The sequence below is a fragment of the Meriones unguiculatus genome, chromosome 1 (assembly GCF_030254825.1).
Source record: "Meriones unguiculatus strain TT.TT164.6M chromosome 1, Bangor_MerUng_6.1, whole genome shotgun sequence".
Classification (NCBI taxonomy): domain Eukaryota; kingdom Metazoa; phylum Chordata; class Mammalia; order Rodentia; family Muridae; genus Meriones; species Meriones unguiculatus.
This window is the reverse complement of record NC_083349.1, coordinates 19,158,903-19,180,729: the sequence shown is the minus strand read 5'-3', so window position 1 is coordinate 19,180,729 and position 21,827 is coordinate 19,158,903. Positions and strand designations below refer to the sequence as shown.

Genomic DNA, 21,827 nt, shown 5'->3' with positions numbered 1-21,827 from the left:
TGTCAGAAACCTGTAATCCCAGCACCCAGGAGGCTGAAGTAGTAGGATTACAGTGAATTCCAATCCTCCCTGGACTGTATAATGAGTTCAAGGGCAGTGTGGGCTACAGAGCAGCATCTTGTCTCAGAAAGCGGGGGTGGGGGATAAATACCGGTTCAAATACTACTGCAGACCTCCTGGAAACACAGCACACAGACACGATTGTGAGAGGACAACAACGAGAAAGCGTTTCCCCAGCTTGGAGAAGCAAAACAAAAGAATACACACCATGTCTCCATATCTATGTCTGAACGCTCATTAACCCATCAGAACCACTGGGGGGGGGGGAGAAGGGAGTCTGTTTTAATGTATGCAATTGTCAACCCGTTGGCTTCCACAATGGCCACAACAGTCTACATTCCCGCCAGCAGAGAATAAGCTTCCCTTTTCCCACATTCTCATCAGCAGCTGCTCCTCTTGTTCCCTTGATTCTGACTGGGGCAAGATGGAATTTCAAACTGGTTTTAATTAACATTTCCCTGATGTATGCATGTTTTTCAAGCAAATAAAAATAGAACAACCATGTAACTCAACTGCAGCACTCAGGGCCATATACCCAAAGGACTAGGTCCACATTCCACAGAGATACTTGCACACCCACATTTGCTGCTACAGTAGCCAGGAACAACCCTAGATCTCCATCCACAGATAAATGGCTAGAGAAGATACACACAAAAGTGGATGGAACTAGAGCACTGAGTGAAACATGTCAGACTCAGAAAGACAAGGACTGCGTGTTTTCTCTCGGAAAAATAGCTTAGATACTTTTGGTGATGGTGGTGGTGGTGTGTGTGTGTGTGTGTGTGTGTGTGAATCTAAAATATGTAAAGGCTGGAGGGATGGCTCAGATGATAAGAGTGCTACCTACCCAAGCATGAGGACCAGAGTCTGGGTAAGAGTACCCACGTAACAAGGTCTCAGAGATGCCTGTGCCTCTAGCATTAGAGAGAGTAAAGACAAAGGGTCTCTGAACCTTGCTGGCTCCTAACGTGGCTAGAAAAGGAGAAGCCTTAGGTTCAGGGAAAGACCCTGCCTCAAAGGAAACAGGTGTGACGAGTGACAGAGAAACATACACTCCACTTGTGCACAAATGCACGTAAGCCAGCACATGTGAGAACCCACACACCTATGGACAAACTAAAAAGAGAACAATGGGAAGGGACCCTAAGGGATGTGAAGAGGAGAAGGAGAGGAAAATGGAAGGCATGTGAGGGAAGGGGGGGCTATTTGGGGGAAAGGAAAGTTGCCAGAAAGAGAGAGGATAGGGATGGTGGAGGGCAGCGGCGAGGTGTGTGCGTGAAAGGATCAATAATGAAACCCCTAACTTTGCCTGCTAACTTTAAATTTTAAAGGGGTGGGTAGTAGCAGGGGGACTGGAGAGAAGTTAAAAACACTTGCTGCTTTTGCAGAGGACCCAGGTTCAGTTCCCAACACCTACGTGTCGCTCATAACAGCCAGCCAAGTTCCAGGGCATGTGACGTCCTCTTCTGGCTTCTGGGGCCACCGAACACACTCATCCATAAATGCAGGTAAGCATTCACGTACACTGAAAATAAAGACCTAAAAATCACTTCATCTGTTAAAAAACAAGTATAAGAATAAAAATCACCTATTTTAAAAATTAAAAAACATGTATATACTGATCAGTTTGAACTGTGGTACATGGGGCTGAGAAGGATAAATTCTGGCAGGCACCAATGTTCTATTCTGTAGAAAGACGAAGAATTCTGCAGATGGATGGTGGTGGCGATACATAGCAACCTAAATATTCTCAAGGCTCTTCAACGTTGAAAGGGTAGACGTGTATTTGACCATAAAATATAATTTCAAAATAAGGATTGAGGGTGTGGTTCAGTGACAAAGTGATTGCTTAACACCCATAAGGCACCGGGTTGGATCCCTGGCTCTGCCACAGTGGTGGTGACAATGGTAAATATATATTAAAAGAAAAAAATCAGGAAAGGGCCATCTGTTGTATTGACATTTCATCTGCTGTGTCTTGTCTTAGAAGTCAGGCTGGTCAGCCTAAAGGCACAGATGGTTCCCATGCCTCATAGAATGAAGCCGATTGCCGAACACTCACTTCTCTTTGTCACTGGGTCAACCCCGATGGCAACCTCTTTCCTAGGCAGCTAGCCTAGGGAACCTCAGGCGGCTAGCCCGCGCGGCATACTGTTGTGAGCGGCAGAGGGCGCTCGCAGACAGAGCAGAGGGACTCAAGCTCCCTGCACCTGCCAGATCCTTGAATGAACATTCACTCGCTTTTTGCACTCTGCAGCAGCCGGGACTGCCTCAGTCTTGGTGAGTTCGGTTAGCACCTGTAGGATCCTGTCAACACAAGAGGGCATCCTCAGGCCGTGGTTGGGGAAATGGGGGGTGGGGGTACACTCACCTGCAGGCTCCAGTGGCCACAGGGCTGTCAGAGGGTTGGATCTTGTTTTCCCTTGGCACAGAGGTTGCTGACTGGATCCAGCACAGGAAAGAACCCTCCCCCCCCCCCAGACTGCTTTGCCAGCTCCAGACCCTTCTCATCCCCCCTCGGTTTGTGGATATATATGGCTAGCACTCCAAAAGACTGTGTCACTCCTGGAGATTCGAGAAAACAAGACAAAGGTGGTGAGCAGAACCCAGCCCCTCCTCCCCAGAAGGCACAGGTCTACAGAGCAGGTAGTGTCAGAAAGGACCATAACTAGTGCCATATGTGAGGCAGAGCGTAGCAAGACCTCCACAGATCCTATGTGTATAACCATAGGGTGTCCCAACACAAGACTACAAGCTTATTTGAAATACTTTGAGGTTTTGTTTGTTGGTTTGCAACTTGAGTATATTATATTCAGTATTGTGTCCCGCCGGGCATGGTGGTGCACGCCTGTAATCCCAGCACTCGGGAGGCAGAGGCAGAAAGATCTCTGAGAGTTCAGAGCCAGCCTTCAAGGCGAGTCCAGGACAACCAAGGCTACACAGAAAAACCCTGTCTCAAAAAACCAAAACCAAGAAGGGGAGGAGGACCTCCCCTAACAGTGGACTCGGGGAGTGACACGGGAGGAGGAGAAGAGGGAGGGAGGGCGGGATTGGGAGGAGATGAGGGAAGGGGCTACAGCTGGGATACAGGTGAATAAATTGTAATAAATAAAAAAAATAAGTTAAAAAAAAACAAAAACAAAACAACAACAAAAATAAAACAATATTGTGCCCTGGTCTCAAAAGTGTGGGGACAGGCTGCTGACTATCCCAGCCACCTGGGGTTTCCAGAAGTGCCTCCATGTCACCTGTGCCCTGCTACTCTACCTGGCAAGAATCTGTCCAGCAGAGCCAACCGAGAGCACTCTCAGACTTCCTCCCTGCCAGACTCCTCCTCACCTGGGCACCTCTTAGACCTCCCGCCGGGCTCCTTCTGAGCCTGGTATGGTAAAAAGTGAGCTCACTCACTCTCTTTCTCTCCCCCCCCCCCCACACACACCAGGAGACTGACAGCTCCATTTTCAGCCCATCACCTTCAGTCTCCAAGCCCTCTCAGGCTTGCTGCTGTCTCCGAATGACCCACTTGCCACCTGGATCTGTCCAGGTCTCAGCCCAAGTTACCCTCCCCCACCCCCATCCTTTCCGTTTCTTGGGCTCAGAGTGGGCAGGAAGCCAGAACATGAGCAATGCCCACCCCAACACCGACCCGAGTAATCGATAGAGCTGGCCTTCTTCAGTCTCCAGGGCTACCTCAGCAGCAGGCCTCCACGCAGGACCCAGCCTGAGGCAGGGAGAGAAAGACCTGAACCCAGTGCCAACCCCAAACATCCCTGGGGCTCCCCATGCTTCCTTCCTGGCAGCACTTCCAAGTTGTTTGTTTTGTGCTATTTCTGAGCCAGGAACACTTCTTTCCTCCAACCTGTATTAATCCCAGCCTAGACTCCCAGACTCCCCTTGGGCTACATAGCAAGGTTTATGCAAGCCTTTTCTGAACAGCTATGATGAACCAAGCCAAGCAGGATACAGTAGGGTGGAGAAGGTCCCTGCACCTTGACCAGCACCCACTGCTGTTTGTTGTATTCACCCAGCCTACACTAGCATGGGAGTGTTCCTTTGTGTCAGCTTTATTTTCTGTGACCCTTCGTTCAACCAGCCATCCCTCAAACTCCTTCCTTCACCTAGCGACAGGCTGTACTTCCAGGGGAAATTCAGGACACACGCACACATACACACATGAGATTTGTGTTATCCGATCACCTCTCTTGTCCACCCAGCAGCCTAGTCGAGCACTTTTTTTTGAGACGCCTGAGGTGGTCTGGTCTGGCATCGTGGAGGGTGTTTGTAATCTCAGCACTCAGAAGGCTGAGACCAGCCTTGGATACAATAGTTTTGGGACACCCTGGGTTGTATAATGTATTCCTGGGGGAGGGTGGAAACTAGGGGCAAAGAGATTCCTGTTTGCAGGTGGACCGCTTTGGCACAAGACTCCCCTTCCTCTCAGATCTGCCTGACCCCTGTGTATTTCTGCCCTAGTTGTAATTACCCATGTTGTGTTCTGAGTGCTCACGTGGTTGTGTTCGCACAGTGGGATGGGGCCGACAGTCCCCAGCGGGCAGGGGAGATGTCGGGGTGGGAGCACAGAACTATTTCCAGGCGGCTTCTCATTGGAAGCGTCAAGGGCTGGATGTCATAGGTAGGGGGCAGCGCCGCTCTGGGAAGCGCACCGGTGGGTCTGGAGCCCCGCCCCCGAGTTCCCGGGATGACTGACCCGAGGCAAACCACATCGCCTCGGAGCTTCTCCCGCAAGGTGGAGAGCTGGGCTTCCACCTCCAGGGGTCGCGGAGAAGACAAACGTGGACGCTGCAGGTAAGGCGCTCATCCTGACTGTGTGCCCGGATTGCCCCTGGGCTGGAGAGCCGCACTCTCGGAGGGCGGCCCCACGCGAACAAAGGCTAGGGGAGCAGAGAAACCGGCGACAGCTCCAGTTCAGGCCGGGAGAAAAGGACCCTCGCATACTGGGACAGTAGGCGCGGGTCAGAGTGCCACGAGGCTGAGGGTTCTTGGGGCCACCGGGAGCCCTGTGCCGGGAGGCTTCCTGGAGGCGGAGAGCCCCGGCGTGTATGGTCCCTTTAAGAACCGATGCCCGAGGAGCGCGGGGCGCGGGGGACGGAGGGCGGTGGCAGAGAGACCCACGGCCGCCGCCAGGGCTCCGCACCCAGCGCCCGCTCCGCTGACGTCACCTGCCCCCGAGCGGCTCACTCTGATTGGCTGCAGGTGACGTCAGGGGCTTTTTCGCTCGGCATGACCTCATCCCCACCGGCAGCCCCGCCCTCCGCCCCGGGCCTGTCACTCGCGGCTCCCGCGGTGGCCGAGCCGGCTCCGCGGACCCCCGCCCCACCCCGGACGCCGGACTCCGGACGCTGAGCCGGGCCGGAGCCGCCGGCCGCGCCCGCCGAGCTGCGGGCTGGGATGCGCGCCGTGAGCGCGCGTGCCCGACCGCAGTGCGCGCGCTCTGTCCCGAGCGAGCGCTCCCCGCGGTGGCGGCGGCGACGACGGCGGCGGCGGCGACGCGCCCCGCGCGCCTCTCCGGCCCTTGCCCCGGCTGCACGGGCCCCCGACGGGCCCATGGGTGGAGGAGCGGAGCGGGCGCCCTGAGCGCGGTACCGGCATCGGGGGCACCCCTACGGCAAGCGAGAGCAAGGTGAGCTGGGCGGGGGCACCGGTCCGGTCCAGGGCACCGTGTGGGCCCTGGGCGTGCGGGAGGGTTCAAGGGGTATGCGCCCTGGAGGAGGCTCCTGGAAGCTTTGACGAGGGGGATGGCTCTGCCCCGTGACCGGCGCGCGCTGCAGATCCGCGCCCGCAGTGAGCTGTCTTTCTCCGCACATTCCTTCTCATCTGAAGGGACATGCATTGAGGGACCTGGGGATTCGCGGGGGAGGGTTGAGATCCAGCACAGATTGCTGAGAGTCCCTGCAAGGCGCCCCCGCTGGCGGCCAGAATTGGAGAAGGTCGTCCGCTGCTGCAGCCGGCAGCGAGATGCGAAACCTCCGACGCCGGAGGATCGGCTCCGGCCTGCGGTAGGCTCCGTATCTGGAGGGGAAGCCCGAGGACCCCCGCTCTCCGGTTCTCTCAGGGCTGTCCTGTCACCCCCACACCAGGGGGCTAGCTAGCCCCTGCATTGTAAAGAACATCCTTCCCCGACGCAGAGGCAGCAGGCGTGATGCTGGGGGAGGGGCCGGCACGGCTGCCTCCTGCAGCCTGTCTCCCTGGCCTATCTGCCCACCTTCGGAGGGAGCGGCCAGTCAGCCGCCGCTGGTACCCTGGTGGCAAACCTTGCAGGTGAAGGAGCAAGGACAGGCTCAGCTTCTAGTCGGTCGGACCCTGTGGGATAGATTTGCCTCCGCCTCCCTGTTGGCAGGGCGTGCTGCGTTTGCAGCAGAGAAATGGGGGCCTTGGTGGTGCAGTGATGGGGGTGGGGGAGACCCGTGTGGCATCCGCAATGCTCTGTTGTGCAGCTTGGGTGGGGGTGGGGTGCTTCGGGCCAGGGGCACAGCTTCTTTCGCTGCATGGGTGAATTCAGCATGGAAATCTAGTGACGGGTAGACCCACCCTCACACTTGCTTGTCCTCAGGGTAGCTGGGTGGGTGAGGATAGCCTCCAGTGCCAGGCTCCACGCAGGGAGCTCGGAGTCCCCGTGCATCTGCACCTACTGTTTCGTTAACAAGCACCTGCTACAGATGAGCAGATCATGTGACCAGGAGCTGTAGGTTCGTCTTTATGTCTAACTGCTGCAGTCAGCTTGGGGACCTCAGGACAGTTGCTGGGCAGGTTCTCGTTTTCCCTCCTGCCCCGTGCCCTTGGGGAGACTTGAGGCTGCCTCTGGGGATTTAGCGCTGAACACAGATGCAGAAAGATGCTTCAAGTCAATGTGTCTAGAGGACTCCCGCGAGCATTTCTCTTCTCGGGCTTATACTGAGGTCCCAGCCCAGAAGTTTCAAGTGGGCAGTGTTTTGGTGGGGTATATCCATGGGTTTGGGGTGACTTGGAAATGCAGCTCACAGAAGAAGCAGAGGCTGAACCCACAGCAGGAGAGATCGTTATGCTGTGATCCTAAGAACTGTGTGATCCAGAGAACTTCGGACTGGACCTGTCAGAACCACAGCTCCCTCAGGCCCCCACTGTCTCTTCCCAGCCTAGCCTGATTGAGACAGTGTTTTAGTTCCCTCTCCCAGAGAGGGAGACGGGTGCAGGGGAGCCTGGCCTGAGCACACGCCAGCTCAACTGCCATGCAGGAACATTTGAGCCTCTCCCTCTAGGAGCTGGTCCCTGCGAGTCTTCAGAAGTACCCCGTGTGACAGCGAACTAGTGTATCAGCATCCTGAACCCCTAACTTCTGGCTCTTTCCTGAGAGCCTGTCTGACTGTGAACAGTGATTCAGGTCAGACCATTGTGAGAAGGGACCCAGTCTTACAGTGGCTAATGATCCTGGTTGCCATCTCTGGAAGTAGGGAGTTTCTTGTCTCTAGACACTGAGCAGGATGTAGATTGGTGAGGACGCAGGGACCAGAACATGCTGTGTGGGAACCCCAGTGTGAAAGGTGATGGGCTGGCACTTGATGTGGGAGCACCGAGGGCTTTGGTATGCAGAAGGCAAGGATGTGTGTGCAACTGTATATTAAGTTATCCACTCCAAGAGACTGTAATGCCTTCTGTGTGTGCAGATGGACACATGTGTAATTGCACTCAGGGAAAAGATAGATTGTTAATAAGGCATGCATCTGCCAGTGTGTAAAGGGGTGTGTTCCTGTGCCCAGGGAACACAAGGGCTGAGCTGTGGGCCTCGCCTCCAGCATTGGGGGCTGTCTGGGACCTCCCTGAGGGGCGTGGCCATTGGCTGGGCGTGGCCTGGGAGAGGCCGCCTCCTGCCTTTGACTAGGACCGTTTGCCTCCTGGCTCAAAATTCTTTGATGAAGACCTGCGGCCCCAGCATAGAGGGTTATGACCACCCTCCAAATCCATTCAAAGTTCTAGAAGACCAGGCTGATAGCTGTTCTCCCTAGAAAGGACTGGGCAGGGAGCGCTTTAGAGCATATGCTTTGCTCAGATTTTGCATAACCTATCTGGACCCTGCTGACCTTCTCAGAACTGACCCTGCATCTCTATTTCTAGCCCCAGTGAATTCTATCAAACTCTAGGCCTGATGCCCAACACCGAGGAAGCCAGGGGTGAGGGTACAAAGAGGGCCTGTCAGGATGTGCTACTGAAGACCAGCTTAGCGCAGGATTTCCTATGTGAGAGGGCTCATCCAAATCTTTGCAGTGCAGTATACAGATGGCCTCATAGGAATGGGGAGCCAATGAGCTCTGATGTGGGGCTGGGTCCTGATAATTAGAGCCGAGTAGAGCAGGGTTGGAGTAAGGGGCTTCATTGCTGTCTTTGATTAATAGGCCAGAGCTACTGGGCACCTGCCATGGAGGAGTGGGAGCACAGAGGAGGGAGACCTGCCTGATCTGCAGAGCAGCCTGCTCAGTGGCTGCTGCAGTAGGAGCAGCCGTTGCCTGGCACCTCTGCTGTTGCCATGGCAACAGCGGAGGTGCTAACTTGCTAATGAGTCTCCCTCCGCTGCAAATAACAATACTGTAATGGTTAATAGGGCCCAGCTCCGGTTTTCAGGGTTCTCTGGAAGGCAGAGGAAGGGACAGGTAACCCGCCTGAACAAAGCTGCCCCCATCCCACCTGCTCTCCCCTGCCCTCTGGATCTCAGGCCTCCCTTCCCTGCCATCCTCAGCCTCAGCCTCTTGTGATGAGGGTTTTCAGATGGGGCTCCCCTAGCAAAATTTCCCTCGAGGTAGTTCAAGGGCTACTGCAGAAAGGGTAGGGCTGTGCCTTCTAGCTCTTTAGACTGGTAGCTCTCTGCTTCTCTTGATGCAGTGAACCCATCCCACTCACCCGGGGGGAGGTGGAAATTTGTAGATGGCAGGGCCAAGGGACTCACCAAAGACCTTTCTGCACCTGTACTGGGGCCCTCCCAAAGTCCTGGGCTTTTAGTTCCACTGTTCAGCTCTGCTAGTAAGGGGACCTGCTCCTTCCTCTGGCCTAACCTCTGGCCTGCTATTCCCTCACGCAAAATTCTAGTTAGAACTCAGGGAATTGCCCCCAAACATCTAATATAAGCGTTGAGTCAGAATGCTTGCAGCAGACAGAGGACCCCTTGCACAAGTAGTCTATTTGCTGTTGAGCGTTCTCAGTATAACCAGCCCAAGCCTGGCTTCCCAGTGAGGGACTTGCAGAGGGACCTGAGACACACACATAGATGTCGGGAATTAGCACCCCAAAGTTCCCCACTGAGTGTGCACTGGCAAGGTCCTGGAAGCTGTGCCCTTGCACCAGCATGGCAGCTCCATGTAAGCTGCCCACATAGCTTGGCAGTGGAGGAATAGGAATGGACCAAGCCAGGAAGGAGTGTGAGTGAGTGTCTATAGAGCTAAGGTCCTTCCTACCCCACTACATTTGTGAGGCTAGATGCTGGTGCATATTGTACCTGCCCTGCTATTCCACCTCAAGCCTCAGTTTCCCCATTTTAAGGCAAACTCATTATCCTGACACTGCATGCATCCTGGGGGCTGCAAGGGAGACCGAACCTGACAGATGAGGGTCATCGAGCCTGCAGGTCAGGGCTTTTAGGTCCCCTGATGCCATCTTTAGTCCCTCCACACATTCTTCAACCCAGGAGCTTCTAGGGCCATGCAGAAGGTCCAGCAGCCCCAAGCACCCTAACCTTCATTCTAGAGTTGACAAGCCCCAAACCTTTGTGCAATGGGTGGAGTGCACTGACAGGAACAAGAAAACAGGAGCTCCCTAGAGCCTGGCCTTCAGCTTCTAGGAGCCCATGGTGGTGGTGGTGGGGGGGAGTCCTGCTCCTTTATCAACATCCAGATTATGAGCTTAGTGAACCTTTCCTGGAGGAGGATTCTGGGAATTGGCCATGTATCACTATGTCAAGAAAGGGAGGGGGTTCTGGGAAAAAGAACGGAGACAAGCTTTATATCCTAGGGTCCTGAGAAGAGAAAAATGTAGAGATCAGCAGGAAAGAGGTTCTGGAAGGCACAAGTATAGCTGCACCCCAGAGCCCATAATAAGGACTTTCCTTTTGTGTCCTAATTTGTCCTCTGCGTTACACTAAAATCCAGACAGAGCAGGGGGTGGTCAGGGTCTCTTCTATGTACTCACCCCACTGGGTAAGACAGTGGTTTATCCACCCAGGAGGAAGGGCCCAAAGGACATGCCAGGTGTCAAACGTGGGGCCTTCCTGGGGGGCCAGCTACAGCTACCCAGATCCCACCATCTACTGACCACTCACCTTTCCCCCAGGTCTGGCGCCATGCACTAGGGTACCCAGAACGCTGCAAGGCCACACCTTCCGCACTTCAGGGGTCCCTTTCCCCACTGCCTACCACCCCACCATGGCTGGAGACCGGCTCCCCAGGAAGGTGATGGATGCCAAAAAACTGGCCAGCCTGCTGCGTGGCGGGCCTGGGGGCCCTTTGGTCATTGACAGTCGATCCTTCGTGGAGTACAACAGCTGCCATGTGCTGAGCTCTGTGAATATCTGCTGTTCCAAGCTGGTGAAGAGGCGCCTTCAGCAGGGAAAAGTGACCATTGCCGAGCTTATCCAGCCTGCTACACGCAGCCAGGTACCCGCATCTCACCCTTGCATACACCCTGGACTGACCATTCCTGAACAAGCATGCATACATTGCCTCTGAAAGAAGCAGTGATGCTCCTAGGCCTAGTGTACAAAAGTCCTCTGCTCAAGCATTACTTCTTCCCTGTCCGTTAATTCCAAACTGGGTTCCTTGGGGGTCACAGCTGGAAGTTCTGAACGTGAATGGGGCAGTCCTCTCTAGTGAGGCCTTTCTCTAGAAGTGGTGGGGAGCCCCTTTGTCTCCCCATATGCAAGGCAGATTCAGGGGGAGGAGTGCTGAATGGCTAAGGGAAGTGGGATGGTGCCGAGGGTAGAGCAGGGTAGATGCAGCAGGATGATGCATTCTGAGGACAAGGACAGCTGGGATTGGCCACTCTAGCTGTGATGAGGCCAGGAGGGGGTGACCAAGGGGATTATACTAGGCAGACCATTTCACTAGCCTCCCCCTTCCTCCCCCCACCTCCTGGAGTCTTCAGTGACCCAGAATGTTCTCAGTGGCCCCAAGGAAGGACTGTCCTTCCAGGGAGGAAGGGACAGATTTCTCCCCAGGACTACCGAGTACAACAGCTGGGGAGGAACTAGCCTATCCAGGAGCATGTGTGGCCCGGGATAGGCTACCAGCTACCAACTTCTCCCACCTCTTTTGGGTTAGAAGGACATACCAACAGACCAGGGGATTTAGGAAGGTTTACATTTCCAAACTGCCTGACTCCAAGCTATGATGCGAGAAGACCCAGGTGGGATGCCGCTTGTCGGGAATCCCCTACTCCAAGGCCAGAACTGGCTCCCTGTGGTGCCAATGAAGGGAATCCAGTGATTAATCACCCCCAGCGAGGACTCCAGCCAGCGTGCAATCCTATTGGCTGCCTATGACATCATCCAGCCTGGGGTTGACAGCTCAGCTGGCTTAAAGACTGAGTGTGCTTGGGAGGCGGAGCCATCAGTCTGTCTGAGCAAAAGCCCCTCAACATCTGGCCCTAAGGCCACCACAGCGGGGATAAGGGCAAAAGGAACCCCAGCTTACAGCTTCTGCCGCCTGACCTGGTGGTGTTTGGGGAGGGGAGTCCTATTGTAGCCTCGTTTTCTCCATCAGAAGCTGAGGAAGAATAAATAAGAAAAGAGAAGTCCTGGCCTTCCAGAAAGCCTAGGAGCCAGCCGGGCTGTGTGTGTGTGTGCCTGGGGCTGTGTGCATGTGTCTCTGGGGCCCCATTACAATCATCGATGCTACCTTAACACTTTTGGTTCTAGTGCTTTTGCCGTGAAGGCTACTTAGAATTCAAGTCACCCCCACCCCCAGTCTCTGCCCGGTGCAAAGCCTCTTACTGGAGCCAAGGGTTTTCTGTCCGTCCACGTGTGCACATACTTGTGCATCTAGCAGATGGAGTGGGAGGAAAGATGACGCCAGCTCCCTGCCTCCTGTCCTCTGGCAGCTCACTCTTCCAAATGGCCTAACTTTTGCCCTTATGACCCCCCTAGGTGGATGCCACAGAACCACAGGATGTGGTGGTGTATGACCAGAGCACACGAGATGCCAGCGTGCTGGCAGCAGACAGCTTCCTGTCCATCCTGCTCAGCAAGCTGGACGGCTGCTTCGACAGCGTGGCCATCCTCACAGGTGAGCTCCAGCAATGAGCCAGGGCTATGGGATACCTTCTCACGCCTTCCCACGCACTGGCTAGGACCAGGAACGTCAGAGTCGCACAACTGCTGGGACAGTAGGGGGATCCCAGCACCTCTGACCGTCCCCAAACCAACTTCTACCTGCAACAGCAGAAGAGGTGGACAAGCAGGAACCCTCCAAGCCAAGTTATTGGTAGCCAGGGACCCAGGCAACAATATCTCTGTTTCAAGGAGAGGAAGTGAAGGCGCTATCTCCTAAAAACCTCAGACTATCCCAGAACTGGTCACACAGCAGGTGGCTTCCTCAGAGAAGGTGCCAGCTGGCTACAGCTTCTCTCACAACAGCCTACTCCATCATGGCTGCTACCTAAGGGACCAGCAGAGCATCTCTCTAGGCTACCTGTGCTCCAAAAGCAGCCTGGCCAGCTGGCCTCCAACCCCTACTCAGAGTCATCCACACCCGCTGACTCACATCTCACACTCCCACTCTCTGCCATGTGCTTAGGCACACTCATCTTCAGGCCGCGGCTGAAAGGGCTTTTGTAGAATCTACCTCCCTGGGAGGCAGCCTATATTCCTGAACAGCTGTTAGAGTGGGCTTGTTGCAGGATGCCTGCCCTGGTTGGCTGGAATCTGGGGCCTTTGCTGGTGCCCTCTGCCCATGCCGGTAGCCTCTGCATGGCACATAGATGATGGAGTGTTCTCCACACCCACCGCCTATGGAGTGGAAGAAGTAGTAGGTGGCCAGGCCCATTCAGTGGCACCAGAATTCTATGAGCACCACGGCATCAAGCCCAACCTGAGAGGAAGAATGGGAGGGCCTGGGCTGTTTTAACCAAACTGTTAGGTAGGAGCTAGGTAGATGAAGCCAACCTGAGGTGCTTTGAGGTGATTTGGAGGCTCAGTATGATGGGTAGGGCAAGTGTCTCTGTGTACGTTTGAATGAGTTCCATCCTACCACACTCTGAGCCATTATGGTCCAAGCATATCTGTGTGTCTACGTGCCCTAAGCCTGTGGTATCAGCCATATGTGTATGTACATGCGCCCTACCTCTGATATCTGTATAGATGCTGAGCCTGTCTAGGTAGGATTCATGATTTATCATGCATATGTATATGAATTCTTGGAACCAGAAACCACATAGCTGTACCCTAGCGCCAGCCTCCCAGGCTTAGTTTGGGATGGAGAGGAGTCTGAGCCTTTTTACAAGCCTACTAGGCCTACAGGAATCCCTCCACGGCCTAACTCACCACCCTAGTCATGAACGGAAGCACGGAGTCCTTCCGAAAATACAAAGGGCCCCAGAGCAGCACCCTTCCTGGCCCTAGAAGGACAACCCCAACCTGGCAGTGTCTGTCTCTTAGGGGCAAGAGGCAAGGACAGTTGGAGGCTTGGGTAGCCCTGGGCTGGGATCCTCTGAGAGAGTTGGTTCATCTGGACCTGGTTGCCCTCTAGCCAGTTCCCTCCAGTCTGCCATGTCAAGTTTGCGTCCTTGTCCTCTTTCATCCAAACACTGAGCTAGGGAGTTCTCCTGGTCAATTCAGTGTGAGACAGGCTCAAAATGGCATCACATTGGCCCAGCCCCTGCTGAGCTTGTATATAGTCAGAAGCAGACTACTGATCAGAGGCTAAGGGTGATTTCACAACACACAGAGCTCCTTGGCCTTGTGAACAAATACAGGAGGTTGGGCCTTTAAGTACTACCCCTCTGGCTGGTGCTCACAGGAAGCTCAAAGAGATAGGAATGACCAGTGAGTGAAGGGAATCAGGACAGGGTGCCAGGAACTCAAGCAATGCCCCACAGTGGTATTATGGGGGCACTGTAAGGAACTTAGTCCCCCCCCCCGACCAAATGCCTGGTCAAATGCAACTTCCACGAGGAAGGGTTTATCTGGCTCACATAAGAATATGACCATCATGGTGGAGAAATTAAGACAACAGAAGTCTGAAGAAACTGATCACATCACATCCACAATCAGGAATAGAACCGTGAATATGGGTGGGCTGCTGCTCAACTCACTTTCTGCACTTTGTACTGTCCAGGATCCCCTGCCCAGGGAATGGTTCTGTCCACAGTTAAAATGGGTCTTCCCATATCAATGAACATAGTCAAGATCCTTCCCCTCAGGCATGCCAGAGAATCCTCTCCCAAGCGATTCTAGATTCTGTCAGGTTGACAGCATTGACCATCACAATGTGCATTCCTATAGAAAGCAAGAGGAAGGAAAGGCTTTAGCCTTTCAAACAGCAGGCATGCAGACCCTTAGCCAGGAGCTGGTGCAGCCTACGGTTGGGCCATCACTGTGGAATGTGAACCAGTGATGTCACAGCTATGGGACAAACAGTCTCTACAGCCCAACCAGGGGCCTGGAGATGCCAACATGCCCCAGACCCTGGCGGGTAGGTGGTTGTAATGAGAACAGCAAGCCTGCCTGACCATCAGTAGCCTGTACCATGTCCATTGCACAAACAAATGTATGTTTCTGTATGTCTTATAATCATCAGGATAAGGGCACTGTCTCTGGCCTCTCAAACATAGGGATAGGGGTAGTATATGAGAATATTCTATAGGAGAATGAGCTTCAGGGATGCCAGAGAATTGTCTAGGCCTTCAAGAGACTTACAACTAGCTGAGGTTCACTCACTTGAGTGACCCCATTTTCACCCACTTATGTAGCCTGGGATAGCTCCCAAATCACTGAAACCTCAGGCCCTGGAGGGATAGAGTCCATAGGAGGCATCTGAAAGGGTGCTTAAGGGCCTCAGTTCACCCTAGGAGCCTTCTAAGATGAGAAGTCTGAGATGGCTATGCTTGGCAGAAACATTTGCACCTCCCTCCTCTGGGTAGGGCTGGCCAGGGGTCTCTGGTAGAATGCATGCTCCCCTTTGGACAGGTTGTAAAGGAAAGACTAAGACCCGGGCTCCAGGGAAAATAACAAAGACAAAAGGGAATCTAGGGAAGAGGCTTTGCAGAAGCACCATCCCTCTAGGGCCTGGCCCTGATCGGTCACAGACCCCACAATACCCAACTCAGCCTCTCCCTTGGAGTACCTACATGTAAGCCGCAACATTGCTGGTACCACCACCATAACCTGTGCCATCCTGTCTGGCTAACTAGTTCCTAAGGAGGGACTGCTTCTCCTCTGAGGCCCCCAAGGGGAAGATTTCGTTGAGGGAAGAGGGAGCAGCCAAAACAGATATGCTGGTTGAAGGGTTGTATATATTATCTGTGAGCTGGGCTAGTAGGAAGGTGGAAGTGACAGATTCCCTGTTCTCAGAGATTACAGAGGTCCTTGGTACCTGCCTCTCTCCAGACCCAGGGGAAAGCAAAGCGTGCGTGAGTGCGTGCGTGTGTGTTCATGTGTGTTTGTCCGTGTGTACGTCCAGAGTTCTATCCTTACTTCCTCCCACGGGGCACAGTGGGTCTAATCCCCAGGTGTCCTATACTCTGGGTGGTATGATTTAGACCAGAAACTGAGCCCTCGAGACAACCCTTGCTTGTCAGAACTTGTCATTGTAGAGTATAGAGAGTCCTGTTCTGATGAGCTCACTTCACCATGCTGAGAACTGGTGGTGACCAGATAGATGCTATCCAGTTTCTGGATGAGCCCCAGCCAGGCTCAATGTGGCTGGGCCTATTTTCATGTCTTTATAATTGTTTTCTTCTTTGAGCCTTTCAACAATGTTTTGTGGCAGGAAAATAAGGAAACTGAGGCCAGAGACATGCCTAGCCTGTGGTCACTGAGTCAGACATACCAGAGAAGCCAGCTTGGATATCTCAAACTGGTGGAAGATTCCCTTCCCTAACCCAGAGTCCAGATCTTGGATGTATCTGGACAATAGTCATGGGGAACAGGCTGTGTGGACCCCATGTGCAGGCTCCTCTGCTTCTCCGTCATCTGCTAGGTAGACTGGAGCCATGACTGAACCACAAATGCCCTGTGGGCTATGGCAATTCCAGTGGGTGATGTCATGCCCAAAGAGGCCCCACCTCAGAAGCCCTTTCCTCCCAGGCCTGGCACTGGAGCCCAGGCTTGTGGCTTCCAGCCAGCTGGAGTCAGGGAAGGATTGCATCAGCATGGAGAGAGGCTAAGTGCCAGCCTGGCCCCAGGCCAAGGGCTGGAGAAGGACTTAACCTTGTCATAACTAGAGAATAAGAGACCCTTGAGGTCTAAGCCATCCCCTGCCTGGCTCCCGTGTGCTGTGCTGACGGGCCACCTTGAACCCACATTTATGGGCATCAAAGCAGTGCCCCTGAGCCAGTCCCTAATTAGCCTGAGGAGGAATGTGGGCGTAGATGCCTGCTCTAAATGGGCAGCAGCACACCCCCAGTGCTGCAGAGAAGAGCAAGAAGCCTGCCAGCAGGAGCCCAGGTGCTAGGCCAGAAGAAGGCTGGGCTTGGGGGCTGCAGGGTGTGGCTGAGCCCAGAAGAACTCTCTCCAGGCCCAAGCTGGCCAGCCTCCTAAAGAGCCTCCTGTGTCTCCTCCAACAGGGGGCTTTGCCACCTTCTCCTCCTGCTTCCCTGGCCTCTGTGAGGGCAAACCTGCTACCCTACCATCCATGAGCCTCTCTCAGCCCTGCCTACCTGTGCCCAGCGTGGGCCTGACCCGTATCCTGCCTCACCTCTACCTGGGCTCTCAGAAAGATGTCTTGAACAAGGTGAGTGCACAGGGGCTCACTGCTGATGGGGGAAAGAAGGGGGAGGGGCTCTGGAATTGGGTCCTAAGGTGATCTGAGAGGAAGAGCCAGTAATCAGATGAGTATGAGGTGGGAGCATAGGAGGACACAGAGCCCCCCAACCCGCTGGACTATAGCACGGCCCAGGGACGAACCCAGCAGAGGCTGGGTGGAAAAGCAGGCTCCCAGTCTCTTCTGTGGTGGGGCTGGAAGCCTGCATGCCAAACTGCTTCTGTCACTGGGCTGCTGGCCAGCTCTGAAAGAATCCCGTGTTTTAAAAATGGTGAGGAGGGAAAAGGATGAAGGCACCGCCCAGGCAACCATAAAATTCCTGGGAGCCCAGTGCAGGCTGTGGGTGTGGCTTGCAGAAACCATCCTTCCTGTACCTATCCTGTGGGCCCCGTGGTTGAGATGAGAAGTGATTTCTGGACCCAGTCTTTTCCCATATAGTGAGATCCTGGACAAAATCTGAGGCTTGCCGGGGGTGGGGGAAATCACAAGACTTTAGAGTATTTCTGTTAGGCAGAGAGAGGGAGATAGAGAGGGAGAGAGACTCTCAGCTCTTCTCCCTCTAGAGGCCTTTGCTTTTCTCTGCCACCCTGTTCTGACCCATCTTCCTATCCCTGCCAGGATCTGATGACCCAAAATGGAATAAGCTATGTTCTCAATGCCAGCAACTCCTGCCCTAAACCGGACTTCATCTGTGAGAGCCGTTTCATGCGTATCCCCATCAATGACAACTACTGTGAAAAGCTGCTACCCTGGCTGGACAAGTCCATTGAGTTTATTGGTGAGGGAAGGGGAGCATTTGTCTGTCTTTATAGAGTGTGGGAGGCTGGCTAGAGGAAGCCTGGACAGAGGCGGAGGGGAGGACTGTCCCTGGGGTCGCCCAGCTGTGAGGAGTCAGTCTGCCATATGGAGGGCTGGGTAGGGAGGAACAGTACATTCTCAGCCCTTACCTGATCCCCTACCATCCACCTGCCTCCAGATAAAGCTAAGCTGTCCAGCTGCCAAGTCATTGTTCACTGTCTGGCTGGCATCTCCCGCTCTGCCACCATCGCCATCGCCTACATCATGAAAACCATGGGCATGTCTTCTGACGACGCATACAGGTATTCTTCCCCTCCTGGGCCCTAGGGACCTGGAACTCCACAACCAAGGGCTAACAGCATTGCCCTCCGTTGCTCTCTCCGCCTCCTTGGGTTGTACAAATTACTGCCCTGGCAGAGAGGGAAAGCCTGAGCCCAACACAGAGCTTGGGGACTTAAAGATGGCATTGGGTGCTGCCCAGGAGGAAAGTCAGGGATAAGCCTGTTCCAACAGAGATGCCTCTTACTTGCTTAGGTTTGTGAAGGACCGCCGCCCTTCCATCTCGCCCAATTTCAACTTCCTGGGCCAGTTGCTGGAGTACGAGAGGAGTCTGAAGCTACTGGCTGCCCTGCAGAGTGATGGACCTCACTTGGGGACCCCTGAGCCCCTCATGGGCCCGGCAGCAGGTGTCCCACTGCCCCGGCTGCCACCATCTACCTCAGAGAGCGCTGCCACTGGAAGCGAGGCAGCCGCCGCCGCAGCCAAGGAGGGCAGCCCGGGCGCTGGAGCGGATGCTCTAATCCCCAGCACAGCTCCAGCCACCAGCGCACTGCAGCAGGGCCTTCGTGGCCTGCACCTCTCCTCAGACCGCCTCCAGGACACCAATCGCCTCAAGCGCTCCTTCTCCCTAGACATCAAGTCGGCCTACGCACCCAGCAGGAGGCCCGATTTTCCCGGCCCACCTGACCCTGGCGAAGCCCCGAAGCTCTGCAAGCTGGACAGCCCGTCTGGGGGCACGGTGGGCCTGCCCTCGCCCAGCCCAGACAGCCCGGACTCCGCTCCAGAGGGTCGTCCGCGACCCCGCCGGCGACGCCCCCCGGCCAGTTCTCCCGCCCGCTCCCCCGCACATGGCCTAGGTCTGAACTTTGGAGACGCGGCCCGGCAGACTCCAAGGCACGGCCTCTCGGCCCTATCGGCGCCCGGGCTGCCAGGCCCTGGCCAACCGGCTGGCCCCGGGGGCTGGGCGCCGCCGCTGGACTCCCCTGGCACACCGTCCCCCGACGGACCCTGGTGCTTCAGCCCCGAGGGTGCGCAGGGTCCAGGAGTCTTGTTTTCCGCCTTCGGCCGGGCGAGCGCAGGCGCACCTGGACCCGGTGGCACCAGCAATAGCAGTAGCAGCAGCAACAGCAGCAGCAGCAGCAGCAGCGACCTGCGGCGGCGGGAGATGCGGGCAGAACCTCGGGATGTGCGGACCGGCTGGCCCGAGGAGCCTGCTGCAGATACACAGTTCAAGAGGCGCAGCTGCCAGATGGAGTTCGAAGAGGGCATGGTGGAGGGGCGGGCACGTGGCGAGGAGCTGGCAGCCCTGGGCAAGCAAGCCAGCTTCTCCGGCAGTGTAGAGGTCATCGAAGTATCGTGACCCTTCAGGAGTCCCTGCGCCCCTGCTCCAGCCAGGCCAGGTATAAATATATATTATATATAACACACACAGAACGGTAAATGGTTTTACTGCAATTTTTATCAAGAAGTAAATATTTCGATTTTTTTATTTATTTAAGCTAGTGATCTGGCAACTGTGTAGGGCAGCCCTAAAGCTCTGTTTTTACTGTCTGGTATTTAAACTAAAACAGGTTTCTAAGCAATATGAGGCCACCTTCAATCCCAAGTTGGGTTGACAGGCCTGGACCCCTCTTTGCCCCTTCCCTCTGGAAACATTACTGACCTTGCAAAGAGCTGCCCAGCTTTCCTGCACTTTTTACATAAGAAAAAGGGGGAAAATGAAAACAACAAAACCCAAACCCTTATTTGTCACAAACTGAGCCGCAGACCCCTTGCCCTTCCTTTTCCCTCCTCTCCTGGGCTCTCCTCTCCTGTCTCTCCTGTCTTGGGCTCGGCAGCAAAGCCATAGGGAAGGGGAGGGAGAGACGCTAGTGTCCCTGCACAAGGACCCACCAGCAGTGCCCCCACACCTCAAGTTGCCAAGTCTTAGTGGCATAGGGATGCCCTCTCTGCCCTTTGCCCCAGAGTTGTTTCCTGGCAGGTGTTGGTGGGCACTGGGCCCAATGGACCAGAGTTTTCAGGGAGACTTGGACTAGGGGGTTCCTTAAAGCCAGATGAGGCTCAAACAAGGATGGAGGAGGAGGGTTCACACTCCTGTGAGAGTGAGGTCCAGTTCCTTAGAAGGGCCCAGGAGGCCATTCAGAGAAGGCTTCTCTCTTTCTTTTGCAGGTGCCCCTGCCCATTGGGAAGCCCAGTAGACTCCCCAAGAATGATGGACGGGGGCTGTGTCCAATGCCAGCTGGAGTTAATTCTCTGGGGCTGGCAAGGGCTATCTCTGCTGGTCAGAGGGGAGCTCTGGGTCCAGTAGGAACAGGAGTAGATCCAAGCTCTCATTCTGGGCTGTTCCTGTTCCAGGGAGGACTTGGAATTCAGGTGCACCTGCAGGTTGAGGGGCCTCTGAAGCAGGCGTTCGTTCTTGCAGATGGAGTAAAGCACCTACCAAGCCCTTAGGCTTCCAGGAAGTGGGGATCTCAGCTTCGGGAGAACTGTCTCCAAGCAGAGAAAGACCCCACCTAACCACAGATGCTGGGGAAGTCCCTCATGACTGCCCACAGGGGCTCTGAGGAGAGAGTCCCTCTGTATGCTCCCTTCCCAGGGTACTTTCCCACTGTCTTCAAGATGATATGCTAGACTCCACCCAAGGTGGCTTTTTTCTTTTGTTTTGTTTGTCTTTGTTTTGGCTCTGAGCCAGTCTAGGAGCAAGGATAGAAAAGTACCAGCCATCCTTGTTGAGTATCCTCTCGGACCCTTTGGGACCCATTTGAGGCAGAATAAGCCCTCAGATGTCCTCAAGTCTAGGAGCCGGGCTGTCCTTTGAGGAAGAAGCCACGGGTTTGTTAACAGGTGGCTAGGGCAGGATAGAGTCTTGGAAAAGACCTAGGGTGGCACCCTTCTACCCCACCTCTCTTGCTGTGTCCTTCTATCTGTTCTTCTTTTGGCCCACTGCCCTATGTTCCTGTCACCCTCCTCCTTCAGCAAAAGTCCTGTCCCAGTTCTCCTGATCCCTGAGAAAATAAGCTATTGTTGTATTTGCAATCTATGGATTAGAGGTTTAAGTATTTATTATTATTGGTTAATTATTATTATTATTATTAATTATGTAAATCTGCCTCCTGTCTGTCATTGGATTTCTGAGGTGACCGTGGGTGTGGAGGGTTCACTGGCTTCCCCCTCCATGCCCCCACCCTACTGCTGTCCAGGAGACAGTGGTAGGGGCCACTAGTTGGACCCTACAGCTTCCCCTTGGGTCTGGTTCCTCTCCTCTCTTGGTGGAGATATGACATCTATCCTGGACACATAGGGCCCATTAGCCTCAGTCTGTCTCTGTTCTCACTCACTCATGACCCTGGTCTCCCTGAAGTGAGCAGACAAGATGGAGGAGAAGGTCTCGGTTCCCCCTCCTGTGTGTTGGAGGTGGAACACAGGCTTTCCCTGGTGGCTTTTTTACCCACTGTCCAAGGTGTGGAGGGTATAGGGTCCTCTCTTGCTCTCCCACCCCTCCTACCTGGTCACTGCCGGCACTGGAATGGCCCAGAATGCACCTGGCCCCTCCTGTTGTTTTCTGGAAAGTCCAGTACAGGAGAGGTGGCTGGTCCCTTGCCCAAGGCTTCCGGTCCTTGAGGACCAGGATGCCAGCTTCCCCCTTGGGACCTTGCCCCATGAGGCCGCACTTTCCTGTCCCTCCTTTTGTATTTGAAACAATGTGTTGTAATAAATCATGAGACTGATGTTTTC

The 21,827-nt window shown here is 54.6% G+C and overlaps 2 protein-coding genes across 5 annotated transcripts in view; both read left to right on the top strand.

Moving 5' to 3' along the window:
• Positions 1-5,027, top strand: part of LOC132650958 (keratin-associated protein 5-4-like) — a gene marked incomplete at its 5' end in the record, with an annotated part of 18,177 nt that extends 13,150 nt beyond the window's left edge. Inside the window, 2 exons of the mRNA XM_060376279.1 lie at positions 4,586-4,726; positions 4,834-5,027. Coding sequence (XP_060232262.1) covers positions 4,586-4,726; positions 4,834-5,027 — 335 coding nt within the window. The remainder of the gene's footprint in view (positions 1-4,585; positions 4,727-4,833) is intronic.
• On the top strand, positions 4,725-21,827 carry Dusp8 (dual specificity phosphatase 8). 4 transcript variants are annotated; one of them, XM_021655762.2, is made up of 7 exons: positions 4,725-4,866; positions 10,372-10,694; positions 12,182-12,320; positions 16,819-16,985; positions 17,634-17,793; positions 17,992-18,115; positions 18,348-21,827. In XM_021655762.2, the coding sequence occupies exons 2-7, from the start codon at positions 10,464-10,466 to the stop codon at positions 19,450-19,452; spliced, it is 1,926 nt and encodes a 641-aa protein (XP_021511437.1). In that variant the 5' UTR covers positions 4,725-4,866; positions 10,372-10,463; the 3' UTR covers positions 19,453-21,827. The 4 variants fall into 4 exon arrangements, with proteins under 4 accessions (XP_021511437.1, XP_021511435.1, XP_021511438.1 ...); XM_021655760.2 differs by lacking the exon at positions 4,725-4,866 and adding an exon at positions 5,341-5,701; XM_021655763.2 differs by lacking the exon at positions 4,725-4,866 and adding an exon at positions 5,918-6,077.